Here is a 27832-nt window from a genome sequence, read left to right on the forward strand (position 1 = left end):
GAAGAAGAGAGAGAACTCAGATTACTAACATACGGGATGAAAAAGGCAATATCACAACAGACACTACAGAAATACAGAAGATAATTAGAAAGTATTTTGAAACCCTATATTCCAATAAAATAGAAGATAGTGAAGATATCGATAAATTTCTTAAGGCATATGATTTGCCCAGATTGAGACAGGAAGACACACACAGTTTAAACAGACCAATAACAAAGGAAGAAATAGAAGAAGCCATCAAAAGACTACCAACCAAGAAAAGCCCTGGACCGGATGGGTATACAGCGGAGTTCTACAAAACCTTCAAAGAAGAATTAATACCAATACTTTTCAAGCTATTTCAAGAAATAGAAAAAGAAGGAGCTCTTCCAAATTCATTCTATGAGGCCAACATCACTTTGATCCCAAAACCAGACAAAGATACTTCAAAGAAAGAAAACTACAGACCAATATCTCTAATGAACTTGGATGCAAAAATCCTCAATAAAATTCTGGCGAATCGAATACAAAAACATATCAGAAAACTTGTGCACCATGATCAAGTAGGATTCATTCCTGGGATGCAAGGCTGGTTCAATATACGGAAATCAATAAATGCTATTCACCACATCAATAGACTTAAAGACAAGAACCATATGATCATCTCGATGGATGCAGAAAAAGCATTTGACAAAGTACAGCATCCCTTTATGTTCAAAACACTAGAAAAACTAGGGATAACAGGAACTTACCTCAACATTGTAAAAGCTATATATGCTAAACCTCAGGCTAGCATCATCCTAAATGGAGAAAAACTGAAGGCATTCCCTCTAAAATCTGGAACAAGACAGGGATGCCCTCTATCACCACTTCTATTCAATTTAGTTCTCGAAGTACTAGCCAGAGCAATTAGACAGACAAAAGAAATTAAAGGCATAAAAATAGGAAAAGAAGAAATTAAATTATCGCTATTTGCGGATGACATGATAATGTACTTAACAGACCCAAAAGAGTCTACAAAGAAGCTGCTAGAGTTAATAAATGAATTCAGCAAAGTGGCAGGTTATAAAATGAATATGCATAAATCAAAGGCATTCCTGTATATCAGCAACAAAACCTCTGAAATGGAAATAAGGAAAACCACTCCATTCACAATATCCTCAAAGAAAATAAGATATTTGGGAATCAACCTAACAAAAGAGGTGAAAGATTTATACAATGAAAACTACAGAACCCTAAAGAGAGAGATAGAAGAAGATCTCAGAAGATGGAAAAATGTACCCTGTTCATGGATAGGCAGAACTAACATCATCAAAATGGCGATATTACCCAAAGTTCTCTACAGGTTTAATGCAATGCCAATCAAAATCCCAACGGCATTTCCTGTAGAAATAGACAAAGCAATCATGAAATTCATATGGAAAAACAAAAGACCCAGAATAGCAAAAGCAATTCTAAGCAGGAAGTGTGAATCTGGAGGTATAGCGATACCAGAGTTCAAACTGTACTACAAAGCAATAGTAACAAAAACAGCATGGTACTGGTACCAAAACAGGCAGGTGGACCAATGGTACAGAATAGAGGACACAGAGACTAATCCACAAAGCTACAACTATCATATATTTGATAAAGGGGCTAAAAGCATGCAATGGAGGAAGGATAGCATCTTCAACAAATGGTGCTGGGAAAATTGGAAATCCATATGCAACAAAATGAAATTGAATCCCTTTCTCTCGCCATCCACAAAAATTAACTCAAAATGGATCAGGGAGCTAGATATCAAATCAGAGACACTGCGTCTGATAGAAGAAAAAGTTGGCTACGATCTACATATTGTGGGGTCGGGCTCCAAATTCCTTAATAGGACACCCATAGCCCAAGAGTTAATAACAAGAATAAACAAATGGGACTTACTTAAACTAAAAAGTTTTTTCTCAGCAAGAGAAACAATAAAAGAGGTAAATAGAGAGCCTACATCCTGGGAACAAATTTTTACCCCCCACACCTCAGATAGAGCCCTAATATTCAGAATGTACAAAGAACTTAAAAAATTAAACAATAAGATAACAAATAACCCAATCAACAAATGGGCCAAGGACCTGAACAGACACTTCTCAGAGGAGGACATACAATCAATCAACAAGTACATGAAAAAATGCTCACCATCTCTAACAATCAGAGAAATGCAAATCAAAACCACCCTAAGATACCATCTCACTCCAGTAAGATTGGCAGCCATTATGAAGTCAAACAACAATAAGTGTTGGCGGGGATGTGGGGAAAAGGGTACACTTGTACACTGCTGGTGGGGCTGCAAAATGGTGAGGCCAATTTGGAAAGCAGTATGGAGATTCCTGGGAAAGCTGGGAATGGATCCACCATTTGACCCAGCTATCGCACTTCTCGGACTATTCCCTGAGGACCTTAAAAGAGCGCACTATAGGGATACAGCTGCATCAATGATTATAGCGGCACAATTCACAATAGCTAGACTGTGGAACCAACCTAGATGCCCCTCAATAGATGAATGGATAAAAAAAATGTGGCATCTATACACAATGGAGTATTATGCAACACTAAGAAATGACAAAATCATAGAATTTGCAGGGAAATGGATGGCATTAGAGCAGATTATGCTAAGCGAAGCTAGCCAAGCCCTAAAAAACAAATGCCAAATGTCTGCTTTGATATAAAGAGAGCAACCAAGAACAGAACAGGAAGGAAGAGCATGAGGAAAAGACTACAGTAAACAAAGACGAATGGGGGGAGAGAAACGGAGAGAGAAGGGAAAGCATATGGAAATGGTAGGAGACCTTCAATGATACATAAAATTATAAGAGGTCATGAGGGGCAAGGGGGAGGGAAAAAAAGGGAGAGAATTGAACAACAGCAGGGGAGGTAGAGAGGGAAGATGGGAGGGGAGGGGAGGGGAGGGGAGGGGGGATAGTAGGGGATAGGAAAGGTAGCAGAATACAACAGTCACTAATATGGCATTATGTAAAAATGTGAATATGTAACAGATGTGATTCTGCAATCTGTATTTGGGGTGAAAATGGGAGTTCAAAACCCAATTTGAGTCAAATGTATGAAAGATGATATATCATGAGCTATGTAATGCTTTAAATAATCAATAAAAATAAAAAATAAAAAAAAAAGAACATAAAAAAGCCCATCCAAGATTCAAGCAAATGCTGTTGTGCTGCCAAGTGAGAGGCGTGGCGAAGTGGGTAGTAGACAATCATTCAGGATCACCAGGGATGGGTTTCCAAAAGAAATCTTCTGATGTGAGATAAGGTCCTCTGAGAAGACACAGAATTTTACCTTATTTTCAAGGTTCTCCAGGCTCCAGCAGACTCAGCTTCTTAGGGCCTCTACACACTTGAGAGGAACCAATGACCAAGTCCTACCTAAGCCAGCTCTACTGGCAAAGGCTGGAATTACAGCAACCTCTAAACAGGCTACAAGGTGTTTGCCATTCATAGCACATTCTGAATTCTGACTAGAAAAACCGAATAAGCATGATGAGGAAAAGGACAAAGAGTGAAAAATGGGATAGGATAATTGGAAGCAGGTGGATGATAGCAGGAAGTTTTGACTCCAATTTGAACATCATATATTGTTTGCCTCAGGAAAAATAAGTGAAAGCAATCAGTTTGATCTTATCAGAGGTTTATAAGTCTAAGTGCTTGTCAAGCCCAAAATACAAAATATGGGTAAATCCTTACTGAAATAAAAATGGCCACCACCACCCCCAAAATAAATAGATAGATAGATAGATAGATAGATAGATAGATACGGCCTGCCTTAGACCAGGGATCCCAGGCATCACCCACCTCATACCAGGCCTCTGCTAATTGACATCTATAAGAATTTAGGCTTGACTGCTTATTCTAAAAGAGAGAAAACACAAGTCACAGGCTTGCACACCACCCAAAGACAATACTTTTGTGATCCCTATATGGCATAACCAAGCCAAAAATTTGTTGCGAAGAGGCCATTTCAAAGAACTCCCTACTGAGAGAGTCACTAAACATGGATGTTAGAAATTAGTCCAAGCATTTTGTATCCATCACACATCTACCTCTCCTAGGTTAGGAATAACTTGAGGTCACTCACTATGTCTTATTCATACACTTTATAACCAAGCTCTAAATTGTCTCTGGCATGTAACTGGTCCAAAATAAATTTTGTTAAATGGAACAAATGAACCTATTAGCCAGATTTCAGCATGAATAATTGATCCCTGTCTTCTATATGATCAAAGTGTGATACCATCACATATATTAGTCAATATTCAATTAATAAAATTTCTGGGGGACCTTTTCAAAGAGTCTTTGTCCATATATGTGCACACATTTCTAACCACATTCACAGATACCGTGAAAACTTGGGAACAAACTATTTTTACATCTCACTAGAAATTAAACAGATTCTTATGAGTATCTCTATAAAGCTAGATGCTAAAAAAAGGTGAAAGGCTCCATCATTGTGTGAGAAAATAGGTTCTTCCTCTTACCTCCCCCACCTTAGGTTAGGGTCCTCCACAGCATACTTCCTTTACCACCCCTTAGCTTTCCTCACCATTATCTCCTGTGTTTATATATATATATTTTTTTTTGGGGGGGGGGGTACCAGGGATTGAACTCGGGGGCACTCAACCACTGAGCCCAATTTTGTATTTTATTAGAGACAGGGTCTCACTGAGTTGCTTAGTGCCTTGCCATTGCTGAGGCTGGCTTTGAACTCGCGATCCTCCCATCTCAGCCTCCGGAGCTGCTGGAATTACAGGCATGCACCACCACACCACGCCCACCAGCCTTTCCTGTGTTTATCTTCTACAAGTCACTACCAGTAGCTATAGCTCCTTCAGAGTTGTAGCTCCACCCGCTAACCCAGCTTTTATCTATGGTGAGTTTTATATACATTGTTTAAACGAGAAAAGCAAAAATTGAATCATAATAAAGAAAATGTTTAAGTCCTTTAAGATTAGAAAAAAGTGCTACAGAGTTTAAAAGAGAGTGAAGTTACAAAAGAATCTGAGTATTAAATGACATTTATGGAGAAGGTAAACATTGAGGTGGACCATGAAGACTAGGCCAGCCTTTTCTTTTTATACATAGATGAAACTAGGCCAGCTTTTGACTATATTTTTTAAGAATGGTTGCTCCAGGGCTCAGGTTGTGGCTCAGTGGTAGAGCGCTTGCCTAGCACGTGTGAAGCACTGGGTTAAATTCTCAGCACCACATATAAATAAATGAATATAATAAAGATCCATCAACAACTTAAAAAAAAATGGTTGCTCCATAAGGGAACTGTACAAGCAAAGGCAAGAAGCAAATTAAAAAGGAGGCGAGTTTAATATATGTAAAGGAATAACAAAAAATAAAACTAAAAAAGATAAAATTGGAACTACACTATAAAAATTTCAAAACAAAGACTCTGGGCTTAATAAAACAGTAGGGAATCTATATACTATGCTGACCATAATCATAATAAAGCCTAAGCACAGGAAAAGTAATACAGCAGGATGGACATTAAGGCGAAATAAAGTAAAACCAGATGTAAGCCCATGTAGGTGTGAGACTGCTATGAAAATAAAAATGGATGTATAAGGACAAATAAGGGCAAAAAGCAGTCTCACCAGTGGGTTAACTGGACAAACACAAGGGGGAAAACCCACTGTCAAATGACAGTAAGAAACAAGCTTGCTTAGTAAGAAATAAACTCAGGTAAATATGATGAAATAGCAAAAATAAAAAGAACTTAAAAGGAGATGATTAAAGTGGCATAAAGTTCTTTTAAAGATAAGCAAAATGAACAATCCTTTGGCCAGCTTAAAAAAAAAAAGAACAAATTATAAATCAAGAAAAGAGGAGACAAAACAACAGGTATTACAAAACTACAAAGAATGAGTCCAGTATGAATAAGCACATACCTCCAAATTAGAAAACCTAAAAGAAATAGATCAATTACTAGGAACATTCAACCTGCAAAGACTGAATCAAGAAGAAATACAACAGTCACTAATATGCCATTATGTAAAAATGTGAGTGTGTAACCGATGTGATTCTGCAATTTGTATTTGGGGTAAAATGGGAGTTCATAACCCAATTGAGTCAAATGTATGAAAGATGATATATCATGAGCTTTGTAATGTTTTGAACAACCAATAAAAAAATATATAAAAAAAGAAGAAATAGAAAATTTAAACAGACCAACAACAAGTAAGGAATTGAGTCAATAATTTAACCCCTACCACAAAGCCCAGGACCAGGTGACTTCACAGCAGAATCCTGCCAAACATTTAAAGAACTAATATTAATCCTTCACAAACTCTTATAAAAAAAAAATCAGAAGAAATATTTTCAAACTCATTTTATAAGGTCATCATCATCCTGATAACAAAGCCAGATGAAGACACTATAAGAAAGGAAAATCATAGACCAATATCACTGATGAATGCAGATGCAAAAAAATCTTCAAAAAATAATAGCAAACCAAATTTAATAGCACATTAAAAGGATATTCAATATGAACACAGGGAATTTGTCTTGTAGTGCAGGATAGTTCAACACATGAAAATGAATAAATATAATACACCTAACAGAATGAAAGACAAAAAAACAAATGATCATCTCAATAGATTCAGAAAAAGCATTAAACAAAATTCAAACTCCTCTCATGATAAAAAGAAAAGTGAAAAATTGTTAATAACTTAGGCTAGAAATAATGAACCCAAAACAAAAAAAGCCATATATAAATAGCCCACAGTTAGCATCATATTTAACAGTGAAAAGCTGAGGTTTCTCCTTGAATATCAACAACAAGACAATGATGCCCAGTCTCACCCACTGTTTTTTTTTTTTAACAGTATAGAAAATTCTAGCCAGACCAATTAGAAAAGAAAAAGAAAATCCAGAGGTATTTAAATATAAAGAAATGTTTGCAGATGACATGATCTTATAACAGAAAACTCTTATTTAAAGATTTCATCTGAAAAATATCAGAACTGATAAATGAAGAAAAAAAATAAAAATCAAGTCCATTCATAATCACATAAATATTAAGTACATACATACATACTTAGCACTGTTACCAAGAAGGTGAAAGGTCTGTATACTAAACACTATAAAACACTGATGAAAGAAATAGTAGACAATACAAATAAATGTAAGGTATACTGTGTTCATGGATTAGAAGAATACTGTTAAAATGTCCATAACTAGGGCCTGGGGTTGTGGCTCAGGGGTAGAGTGCTCACGTAACATGTGCGAGGTGCTGAATTTGATCCTCAGCACCACATAAAAATAAATAAATAAAATAAAGGTATTGTGTCCAACTACAACTAAAAAAAAAAATTCATAAACACTCAAAGGGATCGACAGACTCAACACAATCCCTATAGCAATCCCAATGTCATTTTTTACAGAAATTTTAAAAATAACTTAAAATTCATATGAAACCAAAAGACTACTTCCAATAGCCAAAGCAATCTTGAGGGAAAACAACAAAGCTGAAGCACCATACTGACTGATTTCAAAATCTATTACAAGGCTAAAGGAATCCAAATAATATGGTACTGACAAAACACACACACACACACACACACATATTAAAAATGGAACAGGACAGTGAGCCCCGAAATAAACCCACACACCTAACATCAATTTATTTTCAACAAAACAAATACACTCTGGGGGAAGGGACAGTATATTCAAGAGGTGGTGCTGGAAAAACTGGATATCCATATACAGAATGAAACTGGAACCTTATGTCACACCACATTCAAAAATCAACTCAAAATGGATTAAAAACATAAACATACGATTTAAAACTACAAAACTTCTAGAAGGAAACAGAGTAAAACGTTACATATTTATCTGAGCAAAGATTTATTTGATAGACTCTTAAAAGCACAAGCAACCAAAGCAAAAATATATGGAATTCCATCAAATTAAAAAGCTTCTGCAAAACAAACAACTGATAGAAGATGAAACAATCCACAAATTGGAAGAAATTGCAAACCACTGAACCTCATAAGGTGCTAATATTCAAAATAGATAAGGAACTCAATAGCAAGAAAATAAAGAAGCCAATTTTAAAATGGAAAAAGACCTAAACATACATTACTAAGAAGATATACAGATGGCCGGTAAACATTTGAAAAAATTATCATGTTCAATAAGCATCAGGGAAATGCAAATGAAAACCACAAGAGACATCTCCTCACACTTGTTAGAACGGCTATTACAAAAAAGGTGAAAAATAAGTGTTGACCAGGATGTGGAGAAAAGGGATCCTTTGCACACTTGGTGGGAATGTTAATTAATAAAGCCATATGGGAAACAGTTTGAAGGTTCCTCAGAAAACAAAAAACAGAATTTCCATGTGACCCACAATCTCACTTCTAAGTATGTATCTAAAAGATTTGTAATCAGAACGTTGAAGAATGACATCCGCACTTCTATGTTCACCGCAGCATTATTCACAATAGATATGAAATCAAAGTATCCATCATTGGATGAATGGATAAAGAAAAAACATGTACACACAAACAATAGAATATATTCACCTATTAAAAAAAAAAAGAAAATTCTATTATTTGTGTTTACATAGATGATCCTAGAGGGCACTATACTAAGCAATCCAGAATAAAACCGAACTCAAAGTAGTAGAGTAGAATGGTGGTAACCAGAGGCTGAGGGAGAGGGATGGCCAGATAAAGAAGAGATGCTGATCACAAGGTTTAAAATTTCAGTTAGACAAGAATAAGCTTTAATGATGCTATTGCAGAGAATGGTAATTACAATAAATAATGTACTGCATTGTTCAAAATTACTGAGTATATTGTAAGTGTTCATCACATAAAAATGGTATGAGAGGCAGACTTATTAACTATCCAGATTTAATCTTTTCACAATGTAAATCAGAAGGAATATTTTCAAACTCATTTTATACGGTCATCACTATCCTGATAACAAAGCCAGACAATAACTAAGCACAGGAAAATAAGCAAAAATATCACACTGTACCCCAAAAGTACATAATATATAATTATTTGACATATTAAAATTTTAAAAACAAAAAACAAAGTGTCATAGTTCTGAGCATCTATCATATCAAACTAATTCATTTCAAATCAGTCTATTCACCTACTGGACCCCTATTAAGTGTCAGGTACTTATAAATTGGTTCCTTAGTTCCTAATTTTAATTCATGACCAAAATTTAAAGAATATCATACAAAGCTCCATGTATTGGTTAAGAAGTAACCAGAAACTAAAAGATTAAAAATTAATATCTTGATACATATTTCTTTAATGACAAAAGAAGTTGATAATTAGCTATGCACCAAGAAACTCATAAACACTGAGCTACTGATTCTTAAAATAAGTAAACAATAGATAACAAATTTTGTGGCAGGGCAACCTGACTTATTTTAGGGACACACAATTCTACTAAACCTTATTTCACAAACTATTATTCTACTAAAGATCAAGCTAAGTGTTTAACATTCCTGTAAGTTTTTAAAGTCTTCATGTACAATAAAAGACAGAAGTTTCTGTTAAAATACTAAAAGTATTTATTCCTGAGTGTTTTACCTTTGCTTCTTTCCTACAGCAAAAATATTTTTAAAATTAAAAAAGTAAAAGAAAATTAAGTATTAGATTGCATATTATTATATATTATCATATGCTAAGAGACTGCTTTTATTCTGATTGTGAATAAGAATTGAAGCATTTTAAGCGCTGGGTTGACATATCATGGACATATCCTTGAAGGAACCCTGAGTACCAAAGCCTGGGCACTCTGAGGGCAATTGAAAACTGTTCCAAGTATATGATTGGATAGAATTAATAAGTGATTGCATATTATTTTGTATTATCTTACACAAATTTGGATCCTGAATTGCAGATAAAATCAGATTTTGAAATAAGACATTTCTAAAAACTATAGTCACTGAAAAATAGGTCAATCAAATAAATCATGAGTTCTTCAAAAACAGATGATTAGCTATCAGGGGTATTTTAGCACAATGGAAGTTAGGGTCAAAGACAATGTGGTATAGTGAGTTTGAAGTCACAGACCTGGATCTGATTCTCAATTCGCACACTCAGTAACTTATTTACTCAAGTATGTTAAATTCTAAAAATAGTTTAGCAGGATGAGGTAACAGAAACAAAAAGCATTACATCTGGAAAACTAGTCTCTCCTTCTCTGTACACTGGCCAGTAAGTAATACCTGGCAACATCATACACCTTCTCCAAATCAAGACAGCACTGCTACCCTATTCAGGCCAAGGAAACACATAAAGGGAGAAAACACAAAGAGTATAACACAGAAGATATAAAGATTGGTGCAATAGTTTAGATATGAAACAACAAAAGTCTGTTAAAAAGGGTTGCTCCCTACCCTGTAGTGCTACTTAGAGATGGTGAAACCTTTAAAAGGTGGGGCCTACTTGGAGGAAGTTAGGTATATGGGGGCATGAACCTGAAGGAGGTATAAGAACACTGGCTTTTTCATCTCCCAACTATAATGTTCTGCATTACCATAAGCCCCAAAATAATTGAGCTAAGTGACCTTGGACTGATCTCTGGAACTGTGAGCTGAAATAAACCTTTTCTCCTAATAAGTTTATTATCTCATGTATTTTATCACAGCAATAGAAAGCTGGCTAAAATAATGGATAACATAAAAATCTGAACCCCAATATTGCTACCTTTATCCAGGTAAAGAGATTTCAACCAAAGAAAAGATAAATGTACCCAAACTGTTAGGATTTCTAGTTATTAGACTATCTTCTTAAACATAGAAGATTCAACTGGTGTTTATTAAGTACTCATCAGTGAACATACATTTTACTTCCTAATGCTACTACTGAATACTGACACTACTGCAAAAGTTGACTAGATTATCAAGAATGTTAACTTTGTTCTTGAATTAAGAAGTATATTTAATTCCATTACACAAGCCCCCCAAAAGTATTACAAAAACAGATCTTGCCAGGCATAACCAATACAAGCCTTTAGGAAAGAAATAAACTATTCATTTACAACAAGGACAAACAAGGATGTGCTAATCAAATATGTGCAACACTAGAATGTACCGCCATCAGGGCAGGGACTTCTGTCTTTACTGTTCACTGCTGTCTGCAACATTTAGAACCATTTCTGGTACACAACAGTTATCCAATAAATACCTGAAGGATGACTAATTCTTTGAAAAATAATTTTGGGCCACCTACATAAATTATTTTCAATATTGCTATTTAAGCAAGGCTTTGAGAAAGTCACAGTATTTTACATAACATTTTTCTAACTGCTCTCATAAAAGAATAAAAGAAAGGAGGATTTATTTTAGCTTATGAAACATTGTCGTTATGAGTCAAAAATACACAATCTTGAGAAAAAAACTTCTATAAAAATCTTTTGATATAATTTTATTAGCATTTATTACATCAAAATTCACTTAGAGGATTCTAAGGACTGTCTTAGAAAAATTGAAAGCATAATTAGGTTTAAACAATTAGGTAGAACTTATTCTCATTATAGCACAGCCCTTCAAGTCAAGAACACTACTGAGAATTAAGTGCAGTTCTATCAATTCTGTGCACACAGTGTCACTTAGTTCCATGAAAATATAACATACTTCTATGAATATGTATATCAATGGCAAACATCATTGGCTTCCAAACAACTGACACTAAAGGATTTCCAATCAAAACACAAGCACAGAGGCTTTCATCCAATAAAGAGCTATGATAATTCTATAAAGAGACCCTGAATCCATAAGTACTTGTAATATGATTTTATGCTGTGACACTAGTACAAAACACATCAACTCCAATGCACAGATTATGACACAGTATAACATCAGCCATTGAGCTTTTTCTGTATCACAAAAGCTGAGTTTTCCAGTGAAGTATAGGCTGCTTATTGCTGATCTAGTGAAATTCTACGTCCTCCAGCTTGAGCAGTATTGTAGGATTCACAGATCTTACATTTCATGCCTAAAATATGGAACTGGACTGTAGATCGTCCATTGCAGTCATTGCACAGAATCTGAAAAGTGAAGAGATGAATTCAAGGTAAGTACTTTAAATGTTATTGATATAAGTGGCCTTGTCTGCTTATAACAATCTCTTGACAAGCCTATTAAAGATTCAAAGATACACATACTTAAACATTTCCACAAGTAGAAATCTCTTTTTTCACTGAAAACTCTAAAAAAGTATTAAAAACTTCAAACTTAGAAAATGAAAATACAGTGCTGGTATTAGTGGCACAGGCCTGTAATCCCAGCTGCACTGGAGGATGAGGCAGAAAGATCACAAGTTTTAGGCCAATCTCAGCAACCTATCAAGACCCTGTCTCAAAATAAAAAAATAAAAATAAAAAAATTTTAAAAGGAGTGATTTCTAAAATTGAGTAGAGACAGGAGACTCTCATCTCATCTCCAAAATGACAATAAAACGCCCTTTAATAAAATTCATCTCTTTTGGTGCTAAGTGAGCTCATGAAAAATTAGGCATTAATCTAAAAACAGATCAATATCACCACTACGCATTAAAAGCATTCATTTCAGTCATACCATCATAAGCAGAAAATTTCCAAATTTGCTTTAAATTATAATTTGGAAAACTATTCTTTTAAAAATACTGTCTAAATGTGGAAAGATTAGTGGTTGTCTAGGCCTGAGGAGCCTAGTGACTACTACTGGAAACAGGATTTCTTTGGGGGGTAATAAAAATTATTACCCTAAATTTATGGTGATCTTTGTACAATGATCTAAAATTATGGTGATCTTTGTACAATTCCATGAATATACTAACAAAGGAATGAGGTGTGTACATGAATTATAACCTAACAAAGCTATTATTTTAAAAAAAGTCTACATGAAATAGCACACTTCAGTCTCTAGTAAAACATCACATGATTCTCACTAGTCTAAAAATGATCATCTTTCACTGCCTTAACAATTCAATTTCCCACATGAATTAAAAACTTTTCAGAGTGAATAAAATTTTTAAAAATTGGTTTTATTCTTGTGTGAGGAAGTATTTTATATGTGCCAAAATTATTAAAGCATCAGAAAGCAATTTAGCTTTCTCATTCTGATCTATAACTCAACACTATGCTAAGAACAGAATAGTAGAGCTGCACATCTCAATTAGTTGAATAAAGATGGTCATTTTCTGTAAAGCAAAAGGCATAGAAATACTTCTTATACTTTAGGTTATAAGCTAATTAGTTAAGACCAAATAAAAGAAGACTAAGATAGAATAAAAAGGGTAATAAACATCAAAAAACAAAATTTAAACTTCAAAAATCAGAGAACATGTTCTCCTTCAATAAACATTTGAAATAAATACAAATAAAAATGAAAATAAAAATAAAACATCAGTGATCCACCTCTATCCAGTTTCATTATTGACTGGCAGGTAATGTGCAAATAATTCAGAATAAAGTTTTTGCCTGCCATCTAGTGTTGGGAAAAACCACACAAAGGTATTCTTAGGACTTTTTTCTTGGGTTTGAGCTCAACACAACTAAAATTTAAAAATCATTTTGTCCTTCCCATTAATCATCACATTGCAATTTATATCAAAGTAGTATTTTCCAGACAAATCTAAGTAAAAGGATAAAAATTTTTAAGAGTATCAATAAGAAACCTGAAAAGTTTTAAGAACTGATTCTACTCACATCCACAGTCATGTTCTGATATTCTGATGGCATAGGAGTCTGTGCTACCTCATCATCCAGCTGTCTCCAGTACCGAGTCATATCTAAAGCAGAGTGCATACATAATGGACATCTGTAGCCTCTGGAAGAGACAGAAAAGTTATTTTCTGAATATTTAATGAAGGGTATTTCAACTTGAGCATATAAGAAGATGCAAGCTAACTGGCACATAAGCCATCCAAGATAAGGCATTATTCTATAAAATTTATTCTATTTCAAGAAAAATCTCTGTAGGAACCCTTACGTTATAAAAGCTTTAAATTAAATCCAGTATCTTACAGTATTTTTAAACCCTAAGTCTTTTTCCTCAGTTTGCTAAAATGGAGAGAAATTAGTTCACAGTCTTCGTAAAATATATTTCATATACTTAAAAATATCAGTCAAGCTATTCCTTAGTTAAGCAACCTCAGGTTCTTAATACAGTCATGCAAGGAAGAAACTGTATTCCCTAAAAGATCATATTATTTCCTTTCTAAAAATTTGAAAAAATGTTTCCTTCTGTTTGGCTATTAAATAACAATTTCGGATCATCAATTCATAGAACAAAATACATTATACAGTCTCTTTTTTCCTAACTACTTCTCATATCATTTTAGTTCCAGTTTTAGATAATTTCTTTGCCAATTTTCTTTGCAGTTTATTACTGGACCAATACAATAACCAAACAAAAATTTCAGCAACATTCCTCAGTGTCTTTCAAGCACCATGAACAGACTGTGTTTCCTGATAAGTATACCTACATAACAAGAGATATTTATCTCAAGTTGTGGAAGAAGATAAAGCATAATAGAGACGATAGAGACATGGGGACAAATGTATAGCTCTATATCTTCCAAGATGCCTTACCTGGTTTAACACTATTCACCTACTTACTCATGTCAATTTAAGTATATGCCATGCCTAATACAGTGTGAATAGCAGTCATGTCTGCCTACCTCCCTATCCCCAAAAGCACACACACAAAAAAAATCTCACAATTACTTAAAATCTCAAATACTCACTCTTTCAGCATTTCTTCATAGCATGTTCTGAAAGAAAAAGTAATATTGTTTCAGTAAAAACAAAAACTCTCTTCACTATTTTCAAACATCTTTGAGGGAAAAGAAAGTTATTTTACCTATGTAAAAGATGTCCGCATGGCAAGACATGAGCAACAACACGGGATGTGTGAATGTCCTATAAAGAAAAAAAAAATGTTAGTGCTTGTTTGATGACAATATGAACATCAAAGTATTCTAAATTCAAGAAGAAAGATTTCCAAAGTGAAAAATATTTTAAGCTTACCTCCAAACATATTGGACAATTCTGCCGGGAAACATTTTCAATACACTGTTTTAAAAGAGAAACATTAACAAAAGCTTAAATAGATAAAAATGCCAGATATAATAGTAGTAGTAATAATAAAAATGATAGAATCAACTTACTAAAAACAATAGGTAACCCTAATACACATTTCTTGTATGTCAGATAAAATTAATAATTCCTTGATTTTCACAACTATGTCAGGGCAGACACAATACCTAAAACAAGGAAAATGTTCAATAAATCTGCACTATTCAGAGTACCTTCATTAAAAAGATAAGGAAACTGAATCAGAGAATCAAGATACTTACACTCAAGCTCCAAAGATAATGATGTTTGGAAGCTCTCTATTTTATATGTGTTTTACTACAAAGTAACTGCCCAAAATTGGTATGCTAAGCCAATAAATAAGAATATTAATAGTAAAAATAATAGCTCATACTGAGATTTACTATATGCTATTTGTTAAGTAAAGTACCGCATAAACTCAACTAACTCTCAACCCTAGATGATACAGGTAAAATTATAACTTCATTTTATAGATTAGAAAGGCCTAGAGAAGCTAAGTAACTGACAAAGTTGCACACTTAGGAGGCAGAATTAAATTTGAGTCCCAGAAGACTTCAGAGCTTGAGTTCTTAGTTTGGTAAGGCTTAATGTCTGACTACATGAAGAAAGAGAAGGGAAAGCATCACACCATCCCTTGCTTTTAATGGAAGCACCTGAAAAGAACTTACTAACATACAGGCAATACAAGATAACTTACAAAAAAAAAAAAAGAACAAAAAAATCATAAAAATATGTATAGCTTTTTAAAGACAATGGAGTATAATGCAGAGTAAAGTCCTCAAAATAATAAATTTTAAATCAGGAGATTGTAATCTTTGCTCTAACATTTATGAGCCCCTAAAATTTTGGACAAGCCACCACTTTTTTAGTCTTATGTTCCTTATATATAAAATAAAACTAATAGATATTTCATTTTGTTCTAAAGTGTACTTCACAGACATTTTAAGATCTCTGCAATTAAAATGTATCTGACAGCTTTGAGTTGATGAAATGTAAAAGATGCTGTAAGCGTGCAATGAATTGGTTGTGTGCACTTACACAAACTCTACACATGCTTTGGAGCATAGAACAGCACCACAAGAACACAATCTATAAGAGGCTATCAACTTCAAATTCTCTCCACTACGTTATCTAGCTCTCACCCTAAAATTAAGTTTATAAAGCCAAGTTCAATCTTTAACAAATTCACTATCTACTAATCAAGTACCTTAAACCAGGACTGAAAATCTTGGAATTCTTCTTTAAAAGCCCCAGTTCTTTTCCCCCAATTTCCTGTTACCATCTCCTACATGTTCATTACTCATCTTTATTATTTAGGCCAGGTACTATCTAAGATTTTATTTCTACAAGAACCTCTTTTCCTTGTCTTCTACTGAACCTAGTTGAGTGCTAAGCGAATTACTTCAAATACTTTCTTTCCAATCTCTAACACACACACACAATGTTGATACTCACTGTTCTCCCTTATCTGAAATTTCCTATACCTGTAAAATATCATTTATACTTCACTCCACACCAATTCCCCATTCTCCAAATTCATATAGTAGGTAGAATCAGTACTATAAATTCAAACTTTTATTAGATAGTTTTTAAATACTAAGGGAGAGCCTGGGATTATAATAAAATACCTGTATCCAGATTTAAAATATTTGTCTTAATTATGGAAATATAAAAAACTTTCTAAATTTTCATAGAATGTTCAGTGAATAAGTTACACTGCTCAGTATTTTTCCTGTAAATCACAAAAGCAGCACCAATGATCAGAATCTATAAACCAACTTAGAATTTATCAACATTATGCTAATAACTGGCCTCAGCATTCTTACACTACAGAAAAGAAATTGTACAACATCATATGTTCAGGTGTGTATTTTAGAATACCTACTTAATACTGCTTTTTTAAAACATAACATATAGAGTTGTACTTGCTAATATCTGAAAATTATCATACTTCCAAAATATATTAGAATTTAAGCTGGTTTTTAAAAACATTGCAATATTTTAAAAATTATGCAAACTGAATTATATACCTTATGTTTTCCTTGAAGATTCATAGCTAGGCATAAGTTACATTTCAAACAGTGGAAAAAATCTTCCTTTGGACCAATCCTAACAAAACATATGAAAGCCAAAAGATTAGATTATTTTTCACTACAGTGACAACCTGAGGAATACAGGGTAAACCCCCATCTCGCCAATATCCCTCTCCAAAATTTAGCACTGTAAACAGAATGGTATCTACCCTTCAAGGCTTTCTCTTTTCCCTATAAAATGAACTTATAGGGAGAAAAAGAAGTGTGAAAGATACACACAATTTGCATTACACTCCTTACATAAGTAGATTCTTTCCATATATGCTGTTCTACAACTTTTTTACTTAGTAAAATAATCCTCAGGATAAATTGTTATCTGTATAAAACTACTTCATTCTTAATAGCTACAAAGTATTAACATGGTATGGATATATGCTAAATTTTAAGAATGTTCTCTTATTCATATAATTTACAATCTTTTGCTACAGTGATACCATAAACACTCTCATCTAGATAACACTTAGCCTACATTTTGATTATTTTTTGCAAGATTCCTAAAAATGAAACTATTGATTCAGAGGATATTAGATCATTAATTGTGATGCAAACTGCTCCAAAAAGGCAGTACTAATTTATATTTCACCAACTGTGCATGATAGTATCCTTGGATCCCATAAACTCACCAGAACTAGTTACATATACAACAGCCTTTATAAAATATGCAATTTTAATTTGTGTTTCTCAAATTATGAGAAAGAATACACTTTAATGTTTATGAACCATTGGATTTTTTCTGTAGATTATCTGTTGATACTCTGCCTATTTTTTTATTTTACTGGAGTATTTGTCTTTTACCAAATTCAAAGAAGGTCTTTATATAGCCCAGATATTAATCTTTTTCATTTGCATTTGTTATGTTTACTTTTCTGGTCTCATCTCTTTGTCATACAGCCGTTTCTCCCACCAAACCCCAGACAGGGTCTCACTATGTTGCCCAAGCTGGCCTCAAATTCTTGATCCTCCTGCCTTTTTCAGAAAACTCACTTCAATTGCCTTAGCCTTCCAGCTACTTGGGACTACAGGTGTGTGTGTCACCATGACCAACTATAGTCATTTTTAATTCCCACGTACTAAAAATGGCATCAAATGTTTCCCTTTTACATCTTATGCTTTCTGCCTATTATTTAGGAAAAACTTCTGTAAACTACAAATTATAAACACATCCTCCTTTGTCTACTAATACCTACAGATTTTCATTCATTTATTTTTCCTCAGTCCATTTGAGATTTGTTACATATGATCCAGATGACATTGCTAGTTGTTCCTACATTTCTATTCTCTGCTCTTTCATGATAATAGAACATTTAGCTAGGCACTGAGCTTTTTGGAGTCATCTTAAATAAAGGCTATTTTCTAACCTTTTTGGAGGTTGCAAACAGAAGAGAAAAAAAAAATTTTGTGTGGTACCCTTAAGAAGAAAAGGTTTGTCTTCCCTTCACCTACCCACCTTCCACTGGTCAGAATATAAACCATTAGACTATACAGGCAAGAAAATGTCCTAGGGACACATGAACAAGAACATGTAAAAAAAAAATACTGGGCTCCTGTTAACTACATAATTTAGACTTTTCCATGAGAAATAAACACCTACCTTGCTTAAGCCACTACTGTATGTTTCTTTCACAAGATGCTAAAACTACAATCTAATGAAAATACAGAGTTTTAAGAGTCAATTTTTTGTTTCCCAGAGCGGTGAAGAGTTTTGCTGAATGATATTTCAACCACAAACAAAGCAGAGTGTTCTCCTTGAGAACACAATGAATTCATGCAGGTTGAAGCTGCTAGCACAAACTGCTTTCTGTTCGGCATTTGCAAGCTCTTCTGGGCCAGCTCATTCAAAGCCCAGTTCAGCCCTTTCACAACACAGTGCAGGCACAATATTTAACGTGAATTAGCAAAAGAACCTTTGTTAGTAGGTCAACAAATTTGGTGGGTGGGGGAAACAAGGAAATGTTAAGGGGATTCTTTCAACAAAGTTTTATTGAAATCTTTTTGTTAAACTTTTTCAGAAAATTCACTTCAATTGCATTTGCCCACTCCCAAAGAACAGGCAATTAGCAATGGCACAGATAATCAATTATCCTAATACTCTTTCCTCTGATTTAAAATGTCAGTTATTTATAAGCATAAATGTGTATCATCTTTAAATAAAAACGTAAGAATTCACACACTAATAAGATTATTTTTTAAGTTATGAGAGGGTTTCCAACAATGCTGCAATTGCACAAGTATCTTTTACTTGTCTTTTAATCGTTTTCATTTAAAAAACAATAGTAATATTTTGATGGTCTCGTCACTTCTGGAAAAAGATAGTATTTATCAGTCAATCTTATTCAATTTTGCTCAGAGTATCTTTTAGCAAATTTTTAAAAAATCAAAACAAGAATTCTACAGCTCTTGGTGAATTTTCATTGTGCTATCAGCACTCAACAAAAACAACTGCAGAATAGACATTTCAAAGATTTTGAACGATGACAACAGATATAATACCACCTGAAATACCCACTTGAAGTGACTCTAAAACTTGAGTCACAATTTTATAGTAGTATAAAATATGAAACATTTTTATTTGAAAATTTCTTAGGTACTCTACACTTTAACTAGACATTACTAATTATGTTCCAGTGAATGTAAAAAGGACTTTATAACCAACTATTAAAACCCTAAAAAGTCTTTGAGAAAGGATCTAAATTAAATTCAGCCTTTATCAAATCTTTATAATTGCAAAAGCTTTTATCATACAACATCCAATTTGTTGTCATACCACCCCAAATATACCCAATCTCATCAACTATACAACATCCATTCTGTACTCTGGGTCAGTTGTTTTTATAATCAATTCTATTTTAAAGATTAATAATTTATGACATTATTGAGATCTTCTGAAGAACAAGGAGAAAATGTACTTTCTTGAATAAGCTAAATTCATTCCATTTTATAACTACCATATAGGTTGCTGAACCCTTTTATAAATTTGATTTACATGATCTTAATGATCTTATTTTTCCTATACCTTGAAACATTCTGATATTTCAGTATCCAAGAAATTTTTTCACACTACTTATCAATTTTTCCCACTATCCCAACCAAAAGACTAAAATGGGAAGTATGGTTGGAACATCCAAAAGAATGATATACTATTAAATTAATCACTCCTGCAAGATCAGTTTGTTTTTTGTTTTTGTTTTTGTTTTTTGTTTTTTAATGCTGTGCTGTATCACTATCAAGAAGGTATTAAGAGTCTGGACACAGTTGAAATATCAGAATTTTTCCTTTTTCACCCTTAATGGCAAGTAGAAAAAAACCAACAGAAGAAATTTCAGACACAGAAAATAAATGCAAAGAGGCAAATAGCAACATTCTAATCTGGAGTTTCTCTCCACCGCTAATATTTTGGGCCTGATAATTTTTTTGTTTGGGGGGCGCGAGGTTGGCCTCAAACTTTCAATCCTTCTGACTCATCTCCCAAGTCACTGGGATTATAGGACTGTACCACCATGCCTGGCTAGAACAGAAAAATGTTGTGGTAGGGAACTGTCTCATACACTGTATGATCTTTAGCAGCATCTTTGGCCTCTATTCAATAAATGCCATGGTATCGCCGCATTCCTGGATGTGACAACCAAACAATGTCTCCAAACATTGCCAAATATCCTCTGAGGGAAAAATCATTCCCAGTTGCAACCATTGCTCAGGACTCTAATAATGATGATAAAACTGATGCTCTAATCAATAAATCAGATTATGGTTTTCAGATGATGATATCCTAGATGAACAGTCTCAGTCAGGAAAGGAGAGGGGCTAGAGATACAACTCAGTGAGAGAGCACTTGTGTTTCATGTGCAAGGCTCTGGGTTTAATCCCCAGCACTCTCCCTCGCCCCCTAAAAAAAAAAAAAAAAAAAAAGAGAAAGAAAAGAAATGAACCATGTATTTCTAAGAACAAAAGAATATATTATGGCATCCTCATCTAGTCACATCATTTATTAGGAAGGACTTCAAATCACAATTTAATAGGAAGAAATTCAAATCACAAATATTTTGAACCAATAATACCATTTCATTTTGCTAAAAGGACATGATAGTATTTTCCTATCTTTTATGTTTTTACCCAAAATTTACTTAATATGGTTTATAAGTGGTCGAATGCTGAAGACAGATATGTATGCAAAAGTATTTAGAAGGAAACAAATAATGTTAAAATTTTTTCATTAAAAAAATTCTGCAATTAGGGAACAAAGAACACATTTTATGTCCCAATGTTAACTATATTTAATATTCCAAAGTTAAAATTTAATATAGCTACACAGTAGTTGATGGGAAAATTAAATGATTATTACAAGAAGAGGCATGATAAAACTTTTTAGAATAATGTAAGAGATATATAGATATAGGTAAATACAGAGATATCAACAGAAAAAGATATCAAAACTCACTGGACACTTCAAATAAATGAATTTTATCAGATGTAAATGATATCATAGTAATGTTGATTCTAAAACATCGATTGCCCAGGTATATTAGAAGTATTAGAAAATAATATTTACACACAGTACCTACAAATTCCACAGTTTTCACAATGATACTGCTTCTTATCTTTGTCAAACAGATGGCAAATACTGCAATAATATTCTCCAAACAATGTGCTACACTCTTCACAAGTCTGTTGGGCCTAAAAAAGACATAAGTAATTTAAAATTAGAGTAAATTTCAGAAAGTCAAGGGTCATGTTTTCTCTCATGTGTGAAAACTAGAGAGGAAAAAGGAAAAAAAAAGGTAGGGGCAGGGGATCTCATGAAAATCAAAGGGAATGGGGGCAGAAACAATGGTGGAATGAGATGAAAATCATTACCCTAGGTACATGTATGACTGCACTTGTGGTATGACTCTACATTGTGTACAATCAGAGAAATGAAAAGTTGTGCTCCATACATTCTGCTATCATGTATAGCTAATTAGAACAAATTTTAAAAATAGAGAAAATTCAAATTGCTGATGATCTGATCACCTGGAAAATCATTGCTAACTTTTCAATGTGTTTCTTTATCATACACTGTACAAAAAAAAAAAAAAAAAAAAACAAAGGGAGACCAGCAGAGTAGAAGAAAGGGATCACTTGGGGGGTGGGGGAAGGAATAACAAGGAATGATATATTGTTATACCATATGCATTAACGAATATGTAACAACGAATTCCACCAGTATGTATAATTATAATGGACAATAAAAAATACAAAAAAATTTACTAAAGTATTTTGAACTACTATTTGAATATCTAGAATTTGTTGAAGATTAGCTTCTTTTAAGTTTTTAAATATCTAACATATTGTTTACTCCAAGAGTTATGTCTAAAGTATTATTTGCAATTTTAGTAATATTTTTCAAATCTTTAAAAAAAACAGAAATATGACATAAAATCTTACATGTTGAATTTTTTCACAGTTTATACACTGCACTTCCTTTACTTTAAAGCGGTCTAGCTGATGATCTTCATTGTTATCATGACACAACCGGCAAGTATAAAGCTTGTCACAGCAAGGCGCCTAATACCCAGGGGAGAGAAAGAGACAAAAAAAGCAAGAGAAGACATGTTTACTATGAAAAATAGAAAATTTCTTCCTCCTCCTGGAACAAGGGCAAAGAGTACAATCAATGGATCAGTTGCTTAGTTTCATTGTTTCTCGGACTATTTTATTTTATTTTTATCATTATTTTAATGATTCCCTTCAATATCTGTATGTTTGTATAAAGTTAAAAATAATCTTACAACACAAGAATTAAGAAGGATGGAAATACCTAGATTGACAATCTACTAAAAACAATAGTCAGGCTACCCATCTTGGACATGCATTTACATACTTCAACCCCTACGCATAGAATATTATACTTTTGTTTCACTAATATTCATTAATCATCAACTATCTACTTAATACTGCAGATGCAACAAATGAAAGAGCTCTTATTTTCAAGAGTGGCAAAGACTGCCAGTTGTCCACAAAAAGCTACTCTTTCCATCCTGGACACATGAAAACCCAGCTATACTACAGCTGGATCACACAGACATAATATGCCCTAAAACATGGAATGGTGACATTCAACAAAGCTTCATCACTAATTGGGACCACTCATCTTGGAATTGCTAAGCAGAAATAAACTTTTTTTATTCTTTAAACATTATTGTTGGGTTTTTTCATTAATTTCACCCTAAATAGTATATCAAGAGATTTTCAGGGGCTGGAGTTGTGGCTCAGTGGTATTGCACTTGCAATACCATGTGTGAGGCACTAGGTTCGATTCTCAGCACCACATATACATTAATAAAATAAGGTCTGTTGACAACTAAAAAATATTTTTAAAAAAAAAAGAGAGAGAGAGAGAGACAAATTTCCAGATCAAAACTATACTGTAATCTTGCTGGCTAACCAGTACAAGCTAACCCGGTACTATACTATAATCTTGCAGATCCTCTCACTCTGAAGACTTTCTATGCCATGATATAACCACAACATAATTCATTCTTTAAAGATTTTAATACTTCCTTTTTTTCCAACACTGTTCTTGTCCTCAATCTTAGTGATCTACATCCTTGCAAAGAGAATCATTCCAATAGCCTGAACTCTCAATTCTTTGCCTTCCTTACTTTCAATGGCCTAGTCCTCCAACCCTCCTCACAGAGAGTTATACCTCAGAACATTGTTCTACAGGGTCTCAGGATGCCTTTATCCTCTTAAAAAGTATTAAGGAGCCTAACACACTTTTCATGTTAGGATTATGTCTTTGATATATTCAAGCGACAGGCTTTAAAAAAAATTTTTTTGGTACCAGGGATTGAACTCAGGGGCACTCAACCACTCAGCCACACATCCCCAGCCCTATTTTACATTTTATTTAGAGAGAGGGTCTTACTGAGTTGCTTAGTGCCTCACTTTTGCTGAGGCTGGCTTTGAACTCAAGATCCTTCTGTTTCAGCCTCCCAAGCCACTGCGATCACATGCATGAGCCACCACATCTGACTGAAATATTATTTTTGAAAAAATAAAAGTAACAAGTCCATTACATGTAAGACAACAGGCTATAATGAAAAATAACTATTCTTTCCCCCTAAATAGCTGGATTCACATATCTGTTTCTGCATTCAATCAGCTGTAGTTGAAGCAAATGAAAAAATTCTGGTCTCACACAAATATGTAAGTTGAAAAGTTTTTTAATAGCCTTTTCAGAGAATTGTGGATATTCTATACTACACCAAAACTTAATAAATCTTAAAGGTTGGCAGTAACACAGAATCTGAAATAATACCAATAAAATTTTCCTTCTTTTTTCATTAAAATTCATTATCTATCTTGCACTTGGAATTAATATTTTACCCATGCACTGGTCATTTGGAACACACCAGTGCACTTAGTTATGTAGATCTTCCAAATTTCACATTTCACGTGCAATCAAAAAGTTACATTTATGCTGGCAATATGGCCCAGTTGTACAGAGCTTGCCTAAGATGTATGAGCCTCCAGGTTCAATCCCCAATATTGCATCAACAACAACAAAAAATCATTAAAAAACTTTAGGTATTGGGAAGCTTTCAAGCTCACAAAAGCTAATAAGGGTTTTCTAAAATTCTAGTTTTTGCAAAAAGCTTAAATTTTATCACTGGCAACAAATACTGTCAATTGTTTTTCTTGTATTGAGTCTTGACTCTTTTGAGACTGTACCAAATGCCAAAGTCTAAATCAGGTTTTTGGTTTTTTTCCAAGTTTAAAAAAAAAAAGTTGTTTCAAGAAAAAAGCAACTAGCTCACTTCACAATCCAATTGCACAAGAGCTTCTTCCTCAAGACAACCAAAGCACTTGATAAAAACCTTCCTTTTTGTCAAAAGGGCATTTTTTAAAATGTGTAGTATTAGTTCAGTACCACAGTCTGATTGATGCACAGGTGCTAACAATTTTAATCATTGCCTTTCCACCATAAGTGCAAATGTCAACACACTGAAATGAACAATATTCTAGTGTTCCTTAGAAAGTAGTTTTGTCCTCACAGTCTCAAGGTGGTCCATTCATTACACTCTGAAAACCACTGCTTCAGAACAAGGACTATATCTTCTTTACATTCAATTTCAAGCATGAAAATCTCTAACCACTACCTCCTCTTTCAAAGTAACTCCAAGTCTCCCCTTTTGTATTCCCTAGCTCTCTCCTCGCTCTTCCTCTACATGTCTGCCAAATCAACCCGAGTTAAATTCAACTCTTTCCTACTCAACCTAAATCAGAAGCAGCTGACCATGGTTAGAGAAAAACCACCAACCACCACACTGTCTGGTCTCCCTTTTAAGTCAAAACCACTCAAAAAGTAGAATCTTACTACCAGTTCCTTAGTTAATCCCCTCATTCTTCTAGAGTCAAAGATCTAGAATCTAGATGATCATTTCATATCTTCTCTCTCTTTAAAACTCTAAAACCTCTTCCTCCCTCTTAACCCTTGTTCCTTCACTATTAAACAGAAGTAATCAAAGGAAAACATCCTTCCAGAACTCTTATCAACCAACTAATATACTTCATCCTCAGCCTTCCCTTCCTTTACAAAGAATCTTTAGTCAGTTCATTCTTCAATCTAAAGTCAACCTCTCCACTTATGCAAAGGATCTCATCACCCTTTGGCTACTCAAAGACAGTACCCTTATGGTTTTCCCTCTTCCTCCTGGATTATATTGTTCTCTACTAAATTATTTTAAATATACAACATGCTGTAACATCTCCTATCCTGAAGTGGAAAAAACTCCGATCCCGCAGGTTTCTTCAATATAGAAAAATTTGAAGAATGGTCTGTGTTATTTTCAGTTTCACTTCCATTCTCTCTTGTACCCACTCCAGTCAGGCTTTATCCTGATCTCTCCATTACAATTCTCTTGGCAAGATCACCAGTGCTGACCTCTTTGCCAAATTCAAACATTAATTCTCAGTTCTTATCTTACTCAAACAGCTCCACTTAATCGAGTTGATCATTTCCTCCTTGAAACTCTTCATTTGGCCTCTGATATTTAAGGAAGAGGAGGGGGAGAAACAACAAAGTTCATGACACTTGCTCAGAGCCAAGAATTTTAGTGCTACAAAATTTAGATTCAGTTATGTTGTTTCTTCGGAAAGGTTCAGGGCAAGATATTAAACATTAGGTTTTAAACATCAAGTATGAAAGAAGACTAGAACATCTTAATAAAAATGTAATCAGAAGGATAGCATTCAATTTCCTTACACATCTGATGAATGACCAACTTTGAAAAAGCTTCAATCAGTGCAGTGCAACAATGATCACCAAACTATAGCCTACATGGGCTGTCCTCACAAGCCTGAGATTGCCACTTGCTTCTAATTACTGTGATCGGTAATAAGCAGAGTTGATTGGTAAAGTGAGAATGATGTGGATATTCATGATGGTGGTAATTAACACTACTCACTCCAGGAATGCACCTACTAAACACTACACACACACTTTAATAGGTAGTACTCTTACTTTTTCTAAGATCCCTATTTTACATGCTAACTAGCTCAAACATCACAGAAATATTAAGGGGCAGAGATAAGACTTGGAGATAAGGCTGCAGGACTCAAGCTTGCTTTCTTTTGGAGGATGAGGTTGCTGGGAGCTGAGCCCAGGGCCTCGTTGGCCTCCCGCATGCTAAGCACATGTTCTAGTAATAAGCTACACTACCAGCCCAAAAGCTCAGGCTTTCTTGATAAAATCTTTATAATGCTTCTTCCAAGAAAAATCATGAAACTTTAGTTGGATGGGTGCCAATTTAAAAAGCTCTAGATTGACTAAGACGTCTTCTCAAAGTAAATAGCAAAAATAACAATACATTCTAGGCACTTTCTATACCGAATTTCCAATTTAATGGTTACCACATGATTTGTCTTCCATCTCACACCTACTGTTTCTCATTGACAGGTTTAGGCATAGGCACTGACTCTAAAATGAAGCTGGCAGGCTGTAAAGTTTTTTTACTCCAGGAATTGAAATTGTATTCCGATTCTCCACTTGCTTATCCTCATTTCATCATACACTTGAAAGGTGGTTCTGGAGACAAGCCTGGTTCAGGCCTGACGCTGCCTCGGTCTACTTCCAACAGCAAAAGACTCACAAACCCATTGGTAAACTAATTTCGTGTAAGTCCAAGGTCTTACCAAACAAGAAGGGCTTTGTTTGCAAAGTACAAAAACAGAAAAGAACCGTGGGGCTTATGGTCGCCCTGACAAAAACGTTCTCTACTAGTGGAACCTAGTTCCAGATGGAGGCGCTGGTATCCTGACAAACAGCTCAACCTCAAACAAATCTTAAGCCTAACCGCTTTGCCCATCGCGTCCCCAGCCTGACCCAGCGGAAGCTCGTCGGAGAAAAGCCCACTGAAGTCGTCACCTTCAGGAGACATCCTCTGTCATAGTGCTCGCAGCCCCGCTGCCCTCGCTCTTGGCTGCGAACGCCATCTTCCTGTGCAGTTGCCGCCATCTCCTCCACCTCCCCTCACACTCCGCAGACCCTTCCCCCGGGTGGAAAACCACGCCCAGAGAAGAAGCGTCGCTCGGATCCCCCTCCCAGCCTCAGCTGACACCAGAATAGATATGGCGGCCGATCACGTGACCAGGGGCAGCCGGATT

General features: G+C 34.4%; 1 protein-coding gene across 2 annotated transcripts; it reads right to left on the reverse strand.

Moving 5' to 3' along the window:
• Positions 1-4599: 4599 nt before the first annotated feature.
• RCHY1 (ring finger and CHY zinc finger domain containing 1) lies at positions 4600-27822 on the reverse strand. 2 transcript variants are annotated; one of them, XM_081303758.1, is made up of 9 exons: positions 27594-27822; positions 22610-22729; positions 21744-21859; positions 17126-17204; positions 15009-15053; positions 14842-14900; positions 14726-14752; positions 13686-13806; positions 4600-12044 (listed from the first exon to the last, which is right to left on the reverse strand). In XM_081303758.1, exons 1-9 carry the CDS (start codon positions 27681-27683, stop codon positions 11916-11918), a joined length of 786 nt encoding a protein of 261 aa, XP_081159884.1. In that variant the 5' UTR covers positions 27684-27822; the 3' UTR covers positions 4600-11915. The 2 variants fall into 2 exon arrangements, with proteins under 2 accessions (XP_081159884.1, XP_081159885.1); XM_081303759.1 differs by lacking the exons at positions 21744-21859; positions 22610-22729; positions 27594-27822 and adding exons at positions 18780-18831; positions 19428-19484.
• Between the last annotated feature and the right edge of the window lie 10 nt (positions 27823-27832).

This window comes from Spermophilus citellus, assembly GCF_964194105.1.
Source record: "Spermophilus citellus genome assembly, chromosome: 8".
Classification (NCBI taxonomy): domain Eukaryota; kingdom Metazoa; phylum Chordata; class Mammalia; order Rodentia; family Sciuridae; genus Spermophilus; species Spermophilus citellus.

Excerpts from the sequence above, each read along its gene's own strand:
- RCHY1 (XM_081303758.1), bottom strand. The coding sequence starts at position 27,683 with ATGGCGGCAACTGCACAGGAAGATGGCGTTCGCAGCCAAGAGCGAGGG. Across the intron at positions 21,860-22,609 it reads ACTGTGAAAAAATTCAACAT|GCCCAACAGACTTGTGAAGA; the intron begins GTAAGATTTTAT and ends TGTCTTTTTTAG. Across the intron at positions 14,901-15,008 it reads ATTGTCCAATATGTTTGGAG|GACATTCACACATCCCGTGT; the intron begins GTAAGCTTAAAA and ends TTTTCTTTATAG.